The sequence below is a fragment of the Python bivittatus genome, unplaced genomic scaffold (genome assembly GCF_059951505.1).
Source record: "Python bivittatus isolate LINGU-HERP-01145 unplaced genomic scaffold, Pbiv_v1 ctg000190_np1212, whole genome shotgun sequence".
In the NCBI taxonomy this organism is placed as follows: domain Eukaryota; kingdom Metazoa; phylum Chordata; class Lepidosauria; order Squamata; family Pythonidae; genus Python; species Python bivittatus.
In genome coordinates, this window is record NW_028277042.1 from 1834706 (window position 1) to 1853700 (window position 18995).

The 18995-nt window shown below is 44.6% G+C and overlaps 1 protein-coding gene across 2 annotated transcripts in view; it reads right to left on the minus strand.

Moving 5' to 3' along the window:
- Positions 1 to 796: 796 nt before the first annotated feature.
- CCDC102A (coiled-coil domain containing 102A) overlaps positions 797 to 18995 on the minus strand; it is a 63088-nt gene continuing 44889 nt past the window's right edge. Inside the window, exon 9 of one of the 2 annotated variants that reach the window (XM_088135874.1) lies at positions 797 to 9643. In XM_088135874.1, the coding sequence (XP_087992000.1) occupies positions 9517 to 9643 (127 nt within the window). In that variant the 3' untranslated portion in view covers positions 797 to 9516. Of the gene's footprint in view, positions 9644 to 12308; positions 18664 to 18995 lie in introns of those variants that run through there. The other variant, XM_088135873.1, reaches the window with a different exon arrangement.

The following is an 18995-nucleotide window of genomic DNA, read 5'->3' on the forward strand; positions in this document are numbered from 1 at the left end:
TTTTGCTGGTTAGCTTCAATCTCGGCTAATTTTGGGGTGGCTTAGTCTGTTTGGTTGCACAGCTGAGAGGTCTTTGCAGAAATGCTTCCATTGCAAATATTTCTGTCTGTCCAAAAATCAGCTTGCTTCATGAGAACTGTCCTCCAAATCTGCTGTATGAGCATGGCTGATTGGTGAGCACATTCCTTCCACTCTGGGCTTGATTTACTTGGCTGCAGAAATATTAATGTTTGCTACAAATTTAAACAACAATAACAACAACCAACTACAACTAGGACAGGCCCTTGTCTTTTAGGCAATCAATTAAAAAGTAGAGCAAGCAGAATTATCTCTCTGGAATATCAATTTTTAATACTCTTGCATCGCCGAGTTCCTTTCAGTGCATCAGTCCAGCTTGATTTTCCATGCCCAACTGCAGTTCCGCTTCATAATTTTCTCATGGCTTCTGAATGAGAAGAGCTCTCATGCCAAGAAGGGAAAAGAGTTTGAGTGGAGAATGCTAGCAGGTTGCAATTAAGCACTTCTAAAAGCTCCATCTCTCAACCTCATCATTGTTTCTACCAACCAAGCCTTTATATCTCACCCCCAAATAATTCAAAGCATTGAGGGAAACCATCTTTTGTTCTTCCTCCATAACTTTTACACAAATAGTTTGTCTCCCTTCCCTTCCCTTCCCTTCCCTTCCCTTCCCTTCCCTTCCCTTCCCTTCCCTTCCCTTCCCTTCCCTTCCCTTCCCTTCCCTTCAGAAACCAAAAAGACTTTGTAAAAATAAACATAGAGATGCCCTCAAATTGAGCTGGACTCCTGGCATCCATGTAATTTCTTGGCAACATGATTACATTTGTTGGCCAATGCCTTTTTCTGGGACCTCCCCCCCGCCCACAACTTCCTGGTCCAACCTACAGCCCTGGAATTCCTTGGTGATCTTCTCCCATCCAAATACTAACAAGGTCTGACCCTGCTTTCCTTGATGAGCCTAAAACTGCAATTCCCTTTTACAGATCATAGTCTTGACTCATAGCAGTTTGTGATCAGTTACAATTTCAACATCCTTTTTAGACATATTATTAGTGAGCCAGACTCCTGATCCTGTACATTTAATTTATTTTTCCTAAAATAATGTATCTTTTTCTCTGTTAGATTTCACTATCTTATTTTCAACCCATTTCTCTAACTTTTAAAGATTAGAGTATTATTTTTCCCTTTAAGAATATTAGCTATCTTACCAATTTTGTCATCTGCAGATTTGATAAGCATTCTTTCTACCTCTTAATATAGGACTTAGGTCAAAATGTTGAAATATAATGAGCCCAGAACGAATATCTGAGGCTCCCTGTTGGAGGCTCTCTGCAATTGGATGAGACTCTTCCGGCGAACATTCTGGGAGAACAATTTTCAAGCCAGTTATGAATCCACCTAACAGCCACGCCAGCCATCTCATATGAAGCTAGTCTGCTAGTCAGACTAATCATAAGCTACTTTGTCAAATGATTTGTTAAATCAAGGTCTATTCTGTCCACAACGTTCTGCTAAGGACATTTGTTAGCTACTTGGTTTGACTGTTGGTGATTGTAACATGTTGGGTCTTTCCTTGCTGGTGACTGAAGTGCTAATTAATTATTCTTAAATCAGATAAAACTATACCAGCATGAAATCTGCTGTTCTCTTGTGATCCCTATCCTGTCTCTGTTACTCCTGTTTGAAGTTGACTGCAGCCCCCTGATTTCCCTCCAAAGGAACAAAACAGAAGAGAGTTTTAGGTAGGACCACGTTAGAAGAAAGGGAGAAATCACAGAATTCTAAGCTTGAAAGGGATCTTTCAGGACTTCTGGTCCAACTCCCTGCCCAATGCAGGAACTGTCAGACCATCCTGGATAAATGGCTGTCCATCTTCTCTTGAAAACCTCCCGTGATGGAACACCCATAATATCAGGAGGCAGGCTGTCCCACTGCTCAATGGCTCTCACAGTCAGGAAATTCCTCCCTATTTCCAGTTTGGATCTCCTTCTGTTAAGCTCCCACCCAGTGGTTCCTGTCTTACTCTCAGATGCTCTGGAAAATAAATCCACACCCTCCTCCCTCTACTTTGTATTGGTCCAGCTAAGGATGACTTAGGGTGTCTCACTCATGGACTAGGGAGGAGGTGAAGGTAATGCCATGGGAACATGGGAGAAAAAAAGATCTTTCAGGTCATGTTTGCCCCGTGGAGAGGTGCAACCAGAGACAAGTGCTTAGGCTAAGGAAGTTACCTGATCAATAAATAAAACAGTTCTGGCTATGACATTTGTGACAAGTTCTTGCTGGCGTCTAGGAATCATTGCTTTGTTTTCAAGGTGCTTACCCAGAGGGAATTGCAGAAGGGAGGGGAATAAAAATAATCAAGATGGCAGCCTGGCCACACAATTAAAGCCCCCCCCCCCTTTTCACATGCATGGTGAGGGTGATGTCTGCAAAAAAGGGGCAGGGAATTCAATCATGTAGTTGCTTGGCCGTCTTGATGTTTTTGACTCCCAGTCCCATCCTCCCTCCACACCGCTGCTGGGTTTACAGGCTAATCAATTTATGATCTGCTGTCAAACTTTCTGGGTATCAGGCTGGTCTGCAGTTCCCTTGGATTTCCTTCCCCTTTGAAGTTGGAGATGACTTTATGCTGCTTCGTGGATCGGATGCTTCCTCCATTCTCCAGCCTTTCTCTGAGATAACAGACAGAGCCAGACCATCAACAAGTTCCTTCAGATGCAGTTGATTTGATCCTGAACAGAGGACTGGAGGCTATGTTCCCAGGTTATATTTCAATCAAACTGCCTTTTCACCAGTTCCTCAGTCACCCAGTGAAACATGTAGCCTTTCCTTAAGAGTGGATTAGATTCCTCCTTTTCTTTTTGCCTGCTATCATTTTGACACACAGTTGCTTTTCCCTTCCTTTAATTTGGAACGTAAGAAGCCCCCTTTTTAATGCCTGGCATTCTTCACCAAACCTCAGCTCGTTCCAGCTTTAGTTTTTCTGACATCGGTCCTATAAATTCCACTTATCTGTACTGTACATCCTCCTCCTTGGCCCTGGGATCCATCGGGGAGGGAAGGGGGAAGTGACAAAAGGGCATTTTGACGTCGGGATCTAACCCATGATTCCTCTACTTGTGTCAGTTGTTGGGACTCAGACCCGAAAGGCTGGGCTTGTGTTTTGAGGTCATAACGCATGTTTTATTGTATTTTCATCACATACCAGATGCCTAGGTTACATCCTTGGTAACATCCTTGTTTTTCCACTTCCTATGCTGTGTTCTTTTCTGATCTCCTTGGTTTATTTATGCAGCCACACTGGCTTCTTCTACTGCCTTCCTTTTTTTTTTTGCAATTTTTTGTGATTATGGTAGTAGCATCTTCCTTTTAGGAACTTCTACCCATCTTGAGTTCTGGTTCTCTTTACCACCCCAGCCATGGAATTTCACTTTTCCTTTTTCTTAGCTTATACAAATCTACTTTCTTGAGATTCAAGGAAGTCCAAGTTGACTACATTCAACTGTAGCTTCCCTCAATATTATCCTAGGCTTATATGGCCAGTTTTCCCCTAAATTCCTACAATTTGCATTTTGTCTACTAATATTCTTCCTTCTTGGAAAAAGAAAAGGCTAGTTGATTCTCTGGTTCTTTCCTCCCCTTTCTGAAGGAGGAAGTTGTTAGCAAGATAACTCAGGAATTTCCTGGATGGACCATACATTGCACAATTGTCTCCCAACAGCGATTGGAATAATTCAAGTCTCTCATGACTGTGACTTTATGCTTTAAATGATCTGCAGCTTCTTTCTGAAAGTATCATCCATATCTTCTTGTGGGTATAGGTAATATTGGCCATCAGTGGGGGAGCCACTTTTATTCTTACTTCCAGGTGGTTTCATGTAGATGTAGATGTTCTCAACCTGTCACCAACTTCATTCCCTTGGATTTCTATGCAAATGAGGATCTTTTTAGCAGGAAATGGATCCTTTCCTTTCTTTCTATTGTTTATGTTCCTTTTGAATAAATTATATCTTTCAGTTGTCATATTCAAATTCTAAGAATTGCTCCACTAGGCCTCTTAAACTTACTAAACAATATTTGCCTTCCTCTAAACTTATCTTATTTCTCATACTTACAGTCCACTGTGATGCATAAAGCCTACGAGATAATACATTTATTAATCCTTAAGGTGCCACAAGACTCGACTGTTTTTAAAAATAAATGAATGTGCAGTGTACACTACAGGGAACAGGCATTTCTCTCATAAAATTTAAGATCCTGAATACTTTTGACATTGGCACACTTTGGAATTGCTGCACAATGTTACACAGATTAGCAGCTCTGAATCCTCCATTTTCTCCCAAATGGGAATTGTGAATGAGGAATGCTTCTAGGGTCCAGGTGATTTATTGTTGTCTGCTACAGATACATGAAAGAAGAACATCTGAAATAAAGGTAGCATTGGAATTTGGAAATGAGGATCAGTGACTCTTCGAATCCATCCAGACAAAGAACTGGAAGCAGGGAGAGAGGAAAAGAGAAGATGCAGCTTGAATTCAGAGAGACAAATAAAGAGGTAAGACATGTTAGATCATGGGTCCCTCCTTGATAATTTGTTGCAGAATTAATTCAAGAATCATATTTCCCACATGGGCAGTTGGGTTAGTCTTCTTTGCAATCAAAGGGACTTAAGGCACCTTGAAAACTAACCAATTTATTACACAACAGCCTAGGCTGTTATAGTCCACCATCAGTTACATGGAGTTGTATCATTAAAGAGTGGTATATCTCTAGCTATGGTTTCTGAAGGGGAGGATAATAAACCTTGAGGTCAGAGAGAAAATGAAATGTAGGAGCGACATTTCCTACAGATAGTGGCCTTCATGGAACAGCTGGGTGTGACACAGACTTCCTGCATTTGTCTATTTTTTCCATTTATATGTGGTTCTTTCAGCCTAAATGGTTCTCAGAAGATGAAAGGCCTAGCAGTCCTGCTCCCACACTTGCAATCTAACAAGATACTGCGCAGAAAGAAAAGGACCTGGGGAGGAAAAAGGAAACAGAAAAACAACCTCAGGCAATTGGTTCTTAAAGCTTCAAGATTTCTATAATGAACAGCTATGAAGAAAATAGGCAACTCAGAGGCCCAGAGGACCACCCTGGCAGCGGTCTTGTCCTCTCACTTAGGCCAGCTGGACATAAGTACTGCAAATGTGATGTCCACTTAATCTCTTCACTGAGTAGATGATCTCCTACCATAGGAATCCCAGAAAGTTAATGAGCCACTGGGATATTGGCCAGCATTGACAAGAGTTGGCAGTCTGGAGGGCACTAGGTTGGGGAAAGCAGGTGTCCCTTAGGCTGGCCTTCCCAGTCTGGAGCCATTACAACTCCTATAATTCCTAAGTAGCAGGGCCCTTTGTGGGATTTGGGGTCTAGCACACTTGGAGGGCAGCCTATTGGGGGAGGCCCTATTTAAAGATTGTGATGTGAGAGTGAACACTTCTGTGTCATGTCTGAACCCAAAACATGCCTTTCCAGTGTGGTCTGCATGAACGTGGCTTGACTGGAGCTACCTTTGCAGTGGCAGACGTATCTGCCCAGCCCATCAGAGGATCACCTTATTTGAAACATGGGAAGAATTGCAAATTGGGAAAGGATTATTCAAAGCATCCGAGTCCTGCTGGAGTACAGTTCTTATCACTCCCGGGCCAGCTTACCTGGGATGATGGCACCTGTAGTCCAATACATTTGAAAGCTATGAAGATGGGGAAGGGAGATTCCAAGCAAATCATTGGAATAGGCAGATAATGACTTCCTAGTAGAGTTGGAGTTGAGGCAGCTCCTACCCCATCAGTGTGGCCTGGACTCGTGTGCACACGTCCCTTGGGGTCTCTTTGTGGCTTCATAAGAGGCTATACTGCCATGATGAGAACAAGCCTTTAGTTTGGAGATGTAAGAGACCAGCCTGCAAACATATGCAAACCTTTTCCCATCTTTTTAACACACTCCCTCTTTGCAAGAGAGGTCCAGATCCAAAAAGGCTACCTGGTAGTTTCCCTGGAAACCATTTTTGGGAACCCTTGGACGACTCTGCAACTCTGTGTGGGGAGGAAGTGAACTCACACTAGTTACATCACGCTGCCATGGTGGAAACATAAACCCCATGTTTGCTATAAAATTGTTATCATAGGCCATTATTGCTTAATTTTTAACCATTGTTTTAGGCTCCTCTCCAAGAACCATATTAGCTGTCAAGCCGAATAAGCCTTGGTGAGCTGGTAATTGCAAGACCCAATGTTTTATTCATGGAGCAGCTCGTGGAGAAGATCCTTTTAAATGCACACACGCGTGCATGTGTACACATAAATAAAACTGGGGGAAAGGAAGAATTTGATGTTGTCAGAATATCGATTGAGGGACTATCAAGTGGAATTTTTGGCCAAAAAGCAGCATTGGGAGTCTCCTCCCTTCCCACTGGAAATCCCACCAGACAATAATAACAGAATGTCAGGAGATTCGGAAACTTCCCATCAAACAGAGTTATGGCAGGAGAGTCTACCTGCACGGACTTTGGTGCAAATATGGCCTTGCCAGCCTGAAGCAAAGTTCTAGAAAACTTTTGTAACACCTTATAAAACAGCATGCCCTTCTCTCTGAGATCAAACTCTATCCACCCAACACATTTAATATAAATTCTTGTTTATTGAAAAAAGTTGAATGAATCATTCCTTTGCTGTGAAGTAAATGGTACCTATGGGAGACCTCCATGTCCTGGAGCTTTACCCAACTTCTGTTCACAGCTTCAGAAAGAGCATCAGATCAGCTACAAATAAAGTTCTGTATGTTGAGTACCAAACAAATCTAAATTGTATTGCAACAAGGATCCCCAACTCTCTAACCAACACAACCGACACAGAGCAAATCATGAGTGTTGCCATGTATTTCATGACTAGCTATTAGCTCTCCAGCTTTCAAGAGTTGAGGTTGCCAATGCAAAGGATCTGGAATCCTTTGGCGAAGGCAGGAAGTATGGGAGAAGGAAAAGTAGGTAGGAATGGAACTGGGAGGGGGCCCTCTCAGAAATCCTCCTCAGCCTTCGTTTGCAAAGTGTTTTGAAATTTATGACAAGTGGATCAAAAACGTTTATATATTAACATTTTGCTGGTGACCAAATGTCTTATTTGCACCATGATCCTGCAAAATGCTACCACATGAGAGCTTCCTCTCTCTTGAGATTAAGCTATCAAGCAGGTCTACCCCATTTGTGAACTGCCATACTGGGTTAGTTGGAGCTCCAGACTTTGTATCAAGCTTTTTGTGTCAAGAAGGCACCTTGCAAGCTGTCAAACAGGATTAGTTAGCACCATTTAGTCCTGTGGGTAAAACAATGTCTTGGCCTCTGGAACACCTTCTTCAGCCTGGTGCTCTTGAGATGCATTGGAAGCACAAACCCCAGAATTCTCAGGCAACGGCACCCTTCCGAAAGTGTTATGGGGACTTTTGGGAGCTGCGGTCCCCACCACTTTGGACGGCACCAGCTTTGGGCAGGCTTTTCCAGAGGAGCCACTCCAGGGGCCAGACCTTAAAGCCACAGGTATAAAGTACATTCAGCACTGGTAAAAAGGAAGATGAAACTTGCTGAAATAGGATGAGGAGCTTAAGAATTATTTTAGTCCTTCAAGTGAATCCTGTCTCCGGGCAACTGCTTGGAGGAAACCCTGCAGTTTTCTTGGCAACCTTTTCAGAAGTGGCTTACCACTTCCTTCTTCCTAGGGCAGAGAGAGAGGGATTGGCCCTTGACTTTTACATAGAGCCTTCAATTGGCAAAAAACCCCACATACAGTGACTGGGTCCACCCAATGTATTAAACGATAATGAGGTTTAATGTGGGCTTAGCTTGTGTGAACCCAACCAACTGTATCAATCAAACTGGAGCTTGGAACCATGATTGCACAATGCAATGTGTAAACAAGACATACGTTCAGGTAGAATGCTAAACCCCACCAGAACTGGGATGAGAACTCTCAGAATTCAGCCATTCTGGTGGCTGAAGAAAAATGACAAACATCTTCCTTTGGCAAGCACCACAATAAGAGACACACTTTGTGCCAGTGATGTGAGTTCAAAGCCTACCATCTCCAGAAATCCACCTGTTGAACATCTGCTAAATGCAAGAGAAAGAATAATTGGAATGCTAAGGCCAAGAGACCCAATAGTCCTGAGTGTGGCTGTGTGAGGCATCAAAAAAGGTCTATTGAAGATTCAGGAATGGATTCTGTGAAAGAGCAGTGCCAAAGCCCAAGAGACCTGCCATTGTGGCTTTTAGCTGATTTTAAGGACACAAGTGTTGATTTAAAATAAGAGGCAGAGGCGGAGAAGAAGAGGAAGAAGAGGAAGAGGAAAAAGAGAAGGAGAAGGAGAAGGAGAAGGAGAAGGAGAAGGAGAAGGAGAAGGAGAAGGAGAATTAAAATTGTTCTACCTGGAGGGCAGCCTGTTAGGGAAGGCCACATAAACTATGGTTTAATACTGGAGGCTCTTAAAAAACTAACAACTGGAGAAGTGTCAGCTGGGGAAGAAAGAGATATGCCACCCCCCACCCCCATTTTAGGTCTACTGCCACAAAGCAGATGGCTTGAAGAATCATAGCATATCAAGAATTCACTGTTAACTTTCCTCCTGCAGGCAGGCAGGCAGGAATTTCTTGGCTAGTTCAGTGTTATAATACAAAACATATACATATACATATTTATATATAAAAGGTAGGCTAATGAGATGGAAAAATCTACCTCCCAGATTTTCTGGTGCTTCTATTGCCTTCTCTTCAGACGTTGCATTTCAACATCAGTTCCACTCATGAGATACGGAGGGAGTGATGTGGCAGAACATCCTGGACTGGTTGGTTTGGGGAAGAAGTGATGTCAAAAGTGCCTGGACTCAGGGGGACCTTTGGTAACAGAGAACCCCACTTTTTCTCTCCCACACTTTGGTTCCCTCCCCGGCCTGCCATAGCAAGTGAACTCATCCCTAAGTCTTTGGATCTGCAGGGACTGAAGTATTGCAATTAACCTTTCAAGGAAGGTGGCATTAGTAGAAGCTTTGAGTGGGACAGGAATTAAGACTGTAGAGGGGCGGTTAGCATGTTCCCTCCATGCCAGAAGATGATTCCCATTGCTTTGGGCACATGAAGCTTATAGTATTTTGTTCTTCTTGTTAGCATCAGTGGTGTTTGATGGATTGGGGCTGAATGGGAGAAGAGAAAGGGGATACGATATGACTTTCAAGAAAGTTTCTCAGAACTTCTGCACAAATCTTCTGATGAAGGCCAGCACATGGGGTGGGGGTGGGGGTGATGTCATCTGCTTTGAGCTCTTTGATCATCCTTCAGGTTGGGCAAAAGAAGAGGCTCTGGGGTGAGACAAGGAACTATCTCCCCCAAGAGCCACTAGGCTCAGCTCCACAACTTCCTGGCCTTTCAAATGCAACCCCCAGTATCTCCAGACTTGGAACCAGCTGCTATGGAACTTGGATCTTCAAGTCTTCATCCTCATCCAAGTCACTGGTGCCATCACCAGGATCATCTGGACCAAAGCGCGACCCACGGATCTTCCCAAAAAGAGGGAGGTTCTGCTGCCGGCGAAGTCTGTCCCACAAAACAGAGAAGAAGCCTCCTTAGATGTTTAAGCATATATTTTGACAAGTACAGCTAAGCAGCCGGGAAAGTTTCGCCCTGCTCTGTCACTGCTCTTTGGAGCAAGCACTGGTGCCCAAAGAGGAGCAAACCTTTAAGAACAGCCATCCTGGATCACCCAAAGGTTCATCTAGGGGAGTGTTTTAGTCCAACACCAGTCAATCAGCACATTTTAATTATGCATTGCTGGTGGAACTTGCTTTTACCAGCCTTCCTATCTGTGCACCCTCCTGGTTAGTTGCAAATGTCTCTCCCATCCCTAGCCTGAAAATTCCAGAAATTGCAACTCCAGCATACCTGGGGGTGCCAGGTTGAGGATGGCTGCTTTCCCCTGTCTTGAATCATTCAGGTTCTTTGGATGATCCCCTTGGGTTGTAGCAGCTCTGCTTCTCTCTACAAACACATTAGTTGCTTCCCCCCCAGTCATGATCTAACCTTTGCCTTTAAAATGTCCTGTTACTCTTCCAGAAGGCAAAGATAGCTAAGCAGAAGTGTAAATGCCATCCTTTTTTCTGGACTTGGGAGGATGAAGACAATTTCCTACAGTGACAAAGAATAAGTCCGATCTGAGTAAGATCTGTTGTAAGGATTAGGTCCCAAGCGAGCCTCCTTTTCCTTTCAAAAGGAGCCAAATTGGTCTGCCTTCCATCTGGAATCCTATGGTGAGAAAAGTTGCAGCCAGCGTGGAACTGTCTGGAGAGCTACCATGGGGAATAAAAAACTGAAGCCCATCATGGGGGCTGTGCAGCTGGATGTGAATAACTGACTTAATTTGGCTCCTGGGCTATCCCGTTTTGTGGATTCAGCCTGAGTAGATTTGCAAAACACTTTAACCCGTGAAAGAACTAGCCAAGCCGAGCAGATTGTATGCACGTGACTAACCTTTCACTGCCCTTGGGGGCATCTGTATGGGTGTGTTTGGGGGAGGGTGTCAAAAAAGTCAAGATGGCAACTTTGATTGCACAGTTGTGGCTGCTGTCTTGATTTTTCTGACACACACACGCACGCACCGCAGATGCCCCTGACTGGTTAATTGTGGGGGCACGGTCAATACTATTTTTTCTAAGCCATTCTCTTTCCCTAAAGCTTTCTTTTAAAATAAGAATGTGCCCACCCACATTCATAGTCAGTGCCCATAGATTCCCCACATGATATACAGTACATCACTATTTTTTCTAAACAATGGTAAAAATATCAAGAGACCACCAAACCTTGGGAGGACACTGAAATCCCATGCAGTGTGGAGCAAAAACACTGAATGCATGTGAGATTCTCATAAGGCTGAATGAATTTAGGAAAATTTGGGAGAGTAAAAAAAAATATATGGGGAGAGGAGCTAATGATAATAAATCAGTTAATTAGATTGATAATGCCCGATCTAATTGAAAGCCAGTTGGGTGTCTGAATAACACTAAGTGATGTAACTTCTAGCTGAAGTTATATGGTTATACGTTATATAAATTATATCGTGAATGCCAATTTTGGAAATAATCTTTTACTTCGTTACTTTTAGCTACCTGACTCCCAGTAGCAAGATGGGTGGCAGTATAAACCATATAAATAAATAAATAAATAAATAAATAAATAAATAAATAAATAATCAACAGCTCATAGATTTTTCTTCCTCCTTCATCTTACTTTAGATGCTCAAGACGAAACCAATCTTTTCCATGAAAAGATTAAGAGATATAAATAAATCCATGCCCACCTGCTTCCAAAACTCTTCTTTTATATTTAAATTTCATCCAATTAAGAGGGTGTCACTTGCTGATAAAGCCACATCTGGACGATCCCCCCTGCCCCCCGTCCAATGTTTTCAACAGCACACACATTTTTGATTAAACCAAACCTTTTCCTGAATCCATTTTCTGGCCCCAGTTATGTGACATTGGAATGCCATTATTTGGAACCTTCAAGGAATGGGACAGTAGAAGGGCTGGTTGACAGAAGACCATTCCAGGATTTATATCTCCCTGGAACTTTGTTATTTATTAATAAAAGTATAATGCTTCCCCTGATTGCAGGTACTTACAGCCATCTAATAATAGATGTAGGTAGCTCAGAGGTAGTTTTGTCAGGAAGCAACCAAAAAGATGCAGAAGGATGTGGGAGCTCCTGAGTTCTTCAGACTTTGTTATCAAGCAGGTTGTTGCAAAAATCAGGGAATGAGGAAGATGTAAAGACTCCCTCAAACTAGGCCAGCTGCTTGAGCCCTGAGGTTCACCCTACAAAGTCAGTCCAAAGACAGAAGATGCAGACAGGATGCTGAATCGTTTAAAACCTACACTCAATATGCAAGAACAAGACTCATGGGCCCCTTGAGCTGGGGATACAGCAGAAATAAAGACACATAAAGAACTATAAAAAATTGCCACATTCTCAGACTGAGAATCTGGACCTTGGAGTTTAAAGCTGCAAGCAGCCTTGAAGAGGTTTTGCTTAACTCAGTGTTTTTCAACCTTGGCAACTTGAAGATATGCAGCATTCTTTGTACACACACACACACACACACATACACACACACTTTATATTTTTTTATATATATATATATATATATATATATATATATATAGTATAAAACAGCTGGATAGCGTTCGAATCCCATACATGGACGAGACAAGAAAACTTGGAAATGATGGAATGCTACTACAACAGCAGACCTAATGAGAGGGGATATATGAAACGTATGAGGGAACTATGGATAGACAGAAGGCCTACATCCACACTAACTGAGAAACAACTAGTTACCCAGCGCTTCAACATAGTGAAGAGGAAGCTGCTCTCACAACTTGAGATAGACCAACTACACATTACAACCCAGACTCAAGCAGACCTGGAAGAACAAGCAGATGTGCAGCCAACCCCTGAAGCTGGAATGTCATTGCCATCCCTTCCATTACAGAGCACAGCAGCTGATATGGGGCATCAGATCATGGATAAACTAGCTACAGTCAACCCTCAAGTCTGATTACCAAGGCTCAGTGGAGAAGCACCATCAGATAGTATGCTAGAAGATGCCAACAGAGCCCTCCAGACAATCCCTACTACCACCATAACTGAAACCAATGAATTGGTATATGCTACAGCCGCTGTAATCCTGGAAATGCTTGGCTACACGATCAAGAAGAACAGCAGTACATACCCACCCTGGAAAATGAGATTGGAGGCTAAGATCAAGGCAACTTGGAGAGAAGTCAGTCAGCTGGTGGAACTACAGAAGGGTGTGGAGATTAAGGATAAGACTCGGCTACTGAAAAAATACATGGGCCTGACTCCATCTGAAGTCCTAGAGACTGCTCAACAAAGGCTCACAGCACTAGCTACCAGGCTAAGGAGATACACTAGAGAAGCAGAGGCCAAGGAGAAGCAAGGCCTATTCTCCACAGACCCATCCAAGGTGTACTCCTAACTGCAGTGCAACCACACAGTAACAGCAGAGCCACCAACAGCAGAAACTGAACAGTACTGGAAGAACATATGGAAGAAAGAGAAGACACATAACACCAGTGCAAAGTGGCTGCAGGACCTGAGAGCAGACCATAACAATCTCCCAGAACAGTAACCATCACAGTAGCAGACATCCAACAGCAGGTCAAGAACATGAAGAGCTGGACAGCACCTGGCCCAGACATGATCCACATCTACTGACTAAAGAAACTAACAGCAGTGTATGAATGCCTAGCAGCACAAATGAACCAGCTGCTAGCAGCAGGCTCTCACCCAGACTGGCTAACACAAGGGAACAGCACTGTTCAACTACCAGCCAGTAATCTGCCTCCCCACAACATGGAAAGTCCTATCAGGCATCATAGCCGCCAAGCTACAGGACCAAATGGGCCAGTACATGAGCACAGCTCAGAAGGGTGTTGGGAACAACGCCAGAGGCTCAAAACACCAGTTGCCCAAGACTTAAAGTCTAGCCAGACCAATCTGAGCACAGCCTGGCTTGACTACAGGAAAGCCCAAGACTCAGTGCCACACACATGGATCTGTGAATGCCTTGCACTATACAAAGTCAACAGAACACTAAGGACCTTCCTCAAGAACTCAATGGGACTGTGGAGGACAACACTGGAAGTCAACTCAAGACAGCTTACACATGTGGCCATCAAGTGTGGCATATACCAAGGTGATGCACTGTCCCCGCTGCTGTTCTGGGTAGACTTGAACCCCCTCAGCCAGATAATCACAAGGACTGGATATGGATACAAGTTCAAGAGTTAAACTACCATCAGCCACCTCCTCTATATGGATGACATCAACCTGTATGCAAAGAGTGAACGAGACATTGACTCGCTGATCCACCTGACATGGATCTACAGTGAGGACATTGAGATGTTATTTGGACTGGAGAAGTGTGGCTGGATGGTATTAAAGAGAGGGAAGGTAGAAGGAAACTAGCTACAAGTGTCTTGGTATCCCACAGTCACATGGGAACCATGATGAGGAGGCAAGGAAGATAGCAACATCCAAGTACTAGCAAAGGATAAGACAGGTCCTGAAGAGCCAGCTCAATGGGAAGAACAAGATCCACGCCATCAACATGTATGCCCTGCCAGTCATCGGACACCCTGCTAGTTTAGTGAGCTGGCCAAAGGAGGACATGGAGGCTACTGATGTGAAGAGCCAGAAGCTCCTCACAGTGTATGGAGGTTTCCACGCCAAATCAAACACCCAGAGACTGCACACCAGCCAGAAAGAGGGCAGGTGGGGTCTGGTGAGTGTCAAAGCCACTGTCCTAGATGAAACCTGGAGCATCCAGGAGTACATCAGTAAGATGGCACCCAAAGATGAGCTGCTGAGAGAATGCTTGAGGCAGCAGCAGACATGGGAGGAAGTTCAAGTGGAGGAAGCACCATGGCAAGACAAGCCCCTGCATGGGATGTACCATTGACAGATAGCTGAGGTGGGTGACAGTGGGAAATCCTATTAGTGGCTGGAAAGGGCTGGAGTAAAAGACAGCACTGAGGCACTGATCATAGCAGGACAAGAACAGGCACTAAGCACCAGATCCATAGAAGCAGGGGTCTACCACACTAGACAGGACCCAAGGTGCAGAGAGGCTTCAGAGACAGTCCAGCGCATCGTGGCAGGGTGTAAGATGCAGGCAGGAACAGCATATACTGAATGGCACAACAAGTAGCTGGCATTCTGTACAGGAACATCTGCATCTTGGGGGCTGGACCCCCCCCAAGTTCAGATGGGAGATTCCACAGAAGGTGGAGAATAACAGGGCTAAGATCCTGTGGGACTTCCAGATCCAGATGGACAGACAGATGCTGGTCAATCAACCAGACATCGTGGTAGTAGACAAAGACCAGAAGACAGCGGTAGTAATAGATGTAGCAGTGCCAAGTGACAGCAACATCAGGAAGAAGGAGCATGAAAAGCTGGAGAAGGAGCAGGGCCTAAAGGAAAAACTAGAGAGGATGTGGAAAGTCAAGGCCAAAGTGGTCCCAGTGGTGGTAGGAGCACTCGGGGCTGTGACTCCTAAGCTGGGAGAGGGGCTCCAAAAGATCCCAGGAACAACATCAGAGCTTCTGTCCAGAAGAGTGCAGTGCCAGGAACAGCTAAGATCCTGCGCAGAACCCTCAAACTCCCAGGCCTCTGGAGGAGGACCCGAGATTGAGGAAGACACATATCACCTAGAGGGGTGAGAGGGGATTTTTCTTTATTATTTAAAGATTTTCACATAAGTAAAATATAAACATGAAATTATATAGAGTGAAATTAAGAAAAAAAAAGGAGATAAAAGATAAACAAATAGGTAGAAAAAAAGAAAAGATATATAAAGTGGCTTCCAATCTTCTTTATAGCAGTTACAAACAAATTCATTATCTCTCCTCCCTCTTTAAAGTTACAACATGGTTCTCTTCTTCCCATATTCAACCCTTTTTCTTCCCATATTCAACCCATAAATCACCAATTCATTTTTTTCCAGTTTCAGCAAAAAGTCCATAACAGGTTTCCAGTCTTTTATAAAAGTACTTGTTGCCTTATCCCTGATCAAACAGGTCAACTTTGCCATTTCCACAAGTTCTGCCATCTTCATGATCCACTCCTCCACTGTGGGAAGATGTGTGGACTTCAATTCCCGGAATTCCACACATCTTAAACTCGCCAAGGTTGAAAAACACTGGCTTAGCTTTACCTGGTGACATCAGAGAAGCCAAAGGGATTGGGGCAATGCGCTGTGTGTGGTAGAAGGATATGCTAGGGCTGAGCCAGATGGCCTCTGAAGAGATCTGTGCTCCTCTCACTAACCAACTGAGAAGCAGAATAAACCATGCAAAGATTAAATTAGAACTTCTCCTTCCAGAGTGATGTAAAAATAATGCCCATGATTAATCATGCCAATATGTGTGTGCCGGGGAAGGAATGACTTGATCCCCGTTGCATTTGGTGATGGTGGAAAATTCTGCTAACAGGATACTCAACTGCTCAAAGCTGCCTAGACAGCAGAATGAACAGGTAGGGGTGTCTGCAGGCTGCGGTCAAAAAAGTCAAGATGGGGGCTGCAGGGTGCTATCAAAATTCCGCTCGTTTATGTATGTGGTGCGCAAAGTTCAGTCGCACCATTGTAACCCCCATCTTGACTTTTTTTGCAATACCTTGCGGGCACCCCCATGAATAAGGCACGAGGTGAGGGAAGCTGTTCAGGATCCCTCGCAACACGGGTGCTACGGTGCCCTTCGTGATACTGCAAAGGGATCCTGCAGTGCTGCAAGGGCTGTGAGAGTCACCTTGGGAGACCGGAGGAAGAGCTGCAGCCTGCAACGGTCTGGTGAGAGAAATCAGAGTCCAAGGGAGGGGAGGGGTGGGGTGGAGAAAGCGTCTCCGAAGGGGCCCTTCCTAGTTCTCTGGAAAGGAGAGGCAGGGGAAGGGGGAAGCGCTTCCAGACCTGCAAGGCTATGTGTCAGGCCTAGCCCAAGGAACTCCAAGAGACCATGCAAATCCAGTCCAGCTATGTTTATTAGCTACAACCTCTAGCAAGAATCTTCCCAGACTGAAACCCCAGTTCCCAAAGTCCTCCAGCCACAACAGTGTGAATTCCTCAGGGAGGTGCCAGTCTCATCCTCTTGTTCCTCCCACGCGGTTCCGGTGAGCTAAGAAAATGCTTATCTCCCTGAGCCTGGCCTTCATAATTCCACTCCATCACATTCTGTTACTGTAACTTTACAGTATTCTTGGCTTCGGTTTCCTGGACTGGACCACCTGGGAGGGCTGGCAGGTGCTGCTTTCCTTGTTATCCACCATAAACTTCGTCTCAAGGTGCTGCGCAGCTCCAGAAGACCCTGGTGAGTTTGGAGGAGGCCCAGCGGCCGCCTGCCCGCCCCCCTCTGCTGCTGGGAGGCTGGGGAGGGAAGGGCCCTTACCTCGCTTGCCTCATCAATAGGGCATTCTCAGCATTGTTAGCTCCCTGATCTTCCCAGCATTAAGTTTCACCCCGTGAAAATTTATGTGCCGGATTTCCAATCCAAGCCACAAAGCCTGAATGGAGAGACCTCTCCTATAATTCTCTCGATGCAGCTACCTGACTTCAGCTGCTTTTTACTGGAAAAAGCATGAATTATTTAAGGAGGGGGGTGGGATCTCTTGGAGGGGGTGGAGAGGAAGGCTCCATTATTCTCCTTTGATTTAATGGCAGCCTCCCCAATAAAATAAGAAGATAAAAATCATATCCTCCCTCTCCTCCTCCCTCTTTTCTTTGCAAAAAAGAAAATAAGGGAAGCCAGCTGCCTCGTCTTTCGATGGAGCAGAATCGATCTGTCTGACAGGCATTTCAGTGTTTTATTGCTAGAGAAGCACACATGCAAATTAAAAAAAAACCTTTCTAAAAGGCAATAAAATTAAAGTATCTCTTAAAGGCACTTTGCTCAGTGTGTGCCCTCTTGAACCTTTCTCTTCCATGTCCAGATCTCCTTCTCCCAGCCAGTCCCTCTTTCTTTTCCTTGGTTGTGAGTCCTTCCCACACAAGATTCTCCTGTCTCTCCAGTCACAGAAGGAAGCTGCACGTTGTGAACTTAAACAAAAGAGCAGTGCACAGAATAGATTCCTGCAAGCAAGATGTCTGCGGAAGGCGGGGTGGTGGTAAAAAATTAAACAAAACACCATGATGCATGTAAGAAGGTGGGGCTTTGACCCCACTGTCACAGATGCCATCTTGACTTTTTTGACCCCTCCTCTGTGGATATCTCTACCTGCAGAAATGGAGGAAGCTGTGAGAAGATGCCCATCACTGGATGCTAATCCCAGTTAGATGGAGACATTTTTCCACATTCCTTTGGGTCTGATATGTACCTGATCCCAAAGCCTCTCTGGGTTCACCCACCAAACCTAACCATGGTTTACACACCTTGCTCAACCATGGAATAAGCTATAATGGGGTGGAACACCCAACCTGCTAAACTATGAACTATGGGGAGCAATCTGAGGTCTCTGTTAGGCCCCCAAACCTCTTTTGTCCCTGCCCAAAGCAGTCGTATTTTCCACCATGTTAAAGAAGGAAATACACAAAACATGCAGTGCTAACTCTACAACACACAATTAAAAAGCCAAGACCTTCCTCCAGAATAAGGACCCTGCCCCCAGAAAATCCCAACCCTTCCCATTGTGGGATGGATCTCAACCCACACTGCATTGCGTCCTCACTGACAACACCCTGGGCTTCTCTCCAAAATGTAACTGCTTCTCCATCTTTTCCATCTTCTTTGGAAAGTAGTACAACCACTGGATATTTGCACACCATGCTGAGCCAGAACCAAACAAGACACATTATGGCTTAGCCTGACGTGGGAACCCGGCCCCTATTTCGTGGCTGGCCGAAGAGCATCTCTTATTTTCCAAAAGGCTGTTCTGAGGTCTTGGGAAGTGAAAGCCACGGGTGGGAAGATGTTCTTCCTTGTTCTATAGGTAAGAGGGAAGTTGGTCCCCAAAGACACCTTTTCTGGACCTCAAAGACAGCAGGACTCCTGTAAATTAGAAACTTCATCAGAGCCTCCTCCAGAGAATCCTTGAGGCTAATATGAACGGATCCCCAAGGCAATTTAGTCAGGCTGTGTGGAGTTTTGGATTTGATCTCCAAGGGTGTGAATTATGAACATGGGCTCTGTCTGCCACGCCTGAAATCAGTGGTATCGTTCCACAGGACACAGAGCCGCTTAAGGTGCTGCAGATGAGAGCCGTGTTCATTTGCCCACATGCTCCCGAGCATCATTTGGAGGTTGAATCTGAAGTGCTGTACAGTCTACTAATGCAGTGTTTCTCAGCCTTGGCAGCCTGAAGATGTTTGGACTTTAACTCC